This window comes from Coenobita brevimanus, chromosome 43 (assembly GCF_032717465.1).
Source record: "Coenobita brevimanus isolate Jiangsu-jjx chromosome 43, ASM3271746v2, whole genome shotgun sequence".
NCBI classification, from domain to species: Eukaryota; Metazoa; Arthropoda; class Malacostraca; order Decapoda; family Coenobitidae; genus Coenobita; species Coenobita brevimanus.
In genome coordinates this window covers 2,840,001-2,841,690 of record NC_136996.1, presented here as the reverse complement: position 1 = coordinate 2,841,690, position 1,690 = coordinate 2,840,001, and the positions used below count along the sequence as shown (strand labels likewise).

The 1,690-nt window shown below is 47.8% G+C and overlaps 1 protein-coding gene across 1 annotated transcript in view; it reads right to left on the bottom strand.

Moving 5' to 3' along the window:
- Positions 1–267: 267 nt before the first annotated feature.
- LOC145397790 (uncharacterized) overlaps positions 268–1,690 on the bottom strand; it is a 20,210-nt gene continuing 18,787 nt past the window's right edge. The window contains exons 9-11 of the mRNA XM_080270813.1: positions 1,331–1,537; positions 979–1,166; positions 268–510 (exon numbers count right to left, since the gene is read on the bottom strand). Of these exons, the coding sequence (XP_080126939.1) occupies positions 268–510; positions 979–1,166; positions 1,331–1,537 (638 nt within the window). The remainder of the gene's footprint in view (positions 511–978; positions 1,167–1,330; positions 1,538–1,690) is intronic.

The following is a 1,690-nucleotide window of genomic DNA, read 5'->3' as shown; positions in this document are numbered from 1 at the left end:
TTCATCTTAAAATAACTAGAACAATAAAAAAAAATCTGCTGTAAGTGTATTCATCCACAACGTGACCCTGTGAACCACAATGTATTTAAATTTAAGTGTGGTTAAGAGGGCAAAATAGGACACTGTAGTAATTATGAGGGCGAGTTGGGGAGACATATACATTTTTTACAGGAAGTATATTTATTACCTGAGTGGTTCAAACACCGAAATAAGGAGTACTCTCTCTCTCTCTCTCTCTCTCTCTGGTGAGATGGAAAGACACTGTTATCATCGTATACGGAGGAGGGTCGCCAGCATCACGAATACATAGGTGACGGAGGAGGTGTAGGGTGTGGCACAGGATGCTTGGTAGGTGTGTTGTCCGTCTACGATACCCCCGTCAGATACCGCACCTCGGCGATGATGCGGTTGGGGGCGCCGCTTTACCTCGGCGATGATGCGGGTGGGGGCGCCGCTCCCCCCACCCAGACGCATAGGCATCACCGTTACCAAGAACCCAGTGGCGGGGAGCTGAAAAAGGAGACAATATCTCTTTGACACACAAGACGACAGTGACATCCTTATTCTTTAGGTATGTTCTTTCTGTCAGTGTCTGTTTCCATGTATCAGTATTTTCAGTAACAACCTCTCTCGTATCACCCCTCTTGAGGTGTAGAGACCCAAGGCTAAATATTCCAAAACATTCATTCCTTTCAGTACGATGACGTCAAATTTATAATATTCTTAACCCTTTCGCAGTCGGGGCCTTGATTTCTGTGTACCCTGTATTTCGTCTTGCCTATAGTCGGTCGATTTTCTCCGGATGAGGGATACCTTTGCTGTCTAAAGAAGTGAAGTGGCTTGAGCAAGTTTTTTCTTTTCTCTTTTCACCCAGTTGTCGCCAGCCCTTACAAGAGCATCACCTGCGTCAAAAACCTCGTCTGTATTGGGCATTACACCTGAGCCGGTAAAAACGAGAGGGTCACCAGAGTTTCTTACCTTGTGCAAATTAGCCACGTTCTCCATGCCGTAAATGTTGTGGGCGTACATGGTCCTGTGGGCGATGTACTGGGTGGAGTTGCCTACGTCCACGGAGATGGTGTCTACGCCCACACCCACCACACCTGTACTCTGGTTGTGGCGTTCACCGTGACCCACCAGCCACTCCGCAGCCTCCGTGCTTAGGCCTAGTGATGGAGGGTGAAATGTGGGAGGTTAGATAGCTTAGGTGTGTGTGTGTGTGTGTGTGTGTGTGTGTGTGTGTGTGTGTGTGTGTGTGTGTGTAAATTGTAAGTGGTTCAGTTCCATCGGACGAAAACAAACCGATATTAACCTCAGTTTTTCGACTCACCAGGAAAGTTATTTTTCTTGTTCTCGTCAATGCCTGAGTATAGAGCCAGATCATGCACCTTCATGCCCCAGCCCGTCCTCAGGAACACCGCTGCACCGTCGGGAATGGTACCGTACCGTTGCTCCCACTCCTCTAGGTCCCCGGGCGAGACGGCATAGTTGGTCTCACCTGACGCGCGGATCTTCTCACTCAGGTCGATCATCACACCTGTAAGGGATGGTACGGATTAAGGACTTGTATTTTTTAAGTGACTGGGATGTTTCGTAGCACTTTTTTCTTGCCGAGTTATTCTGAAAAGTTCGCCTCAGTATCCAGTTGTTTGTTTTTGATGCCACCTTTGTCGATTTTGTTCCAAACACA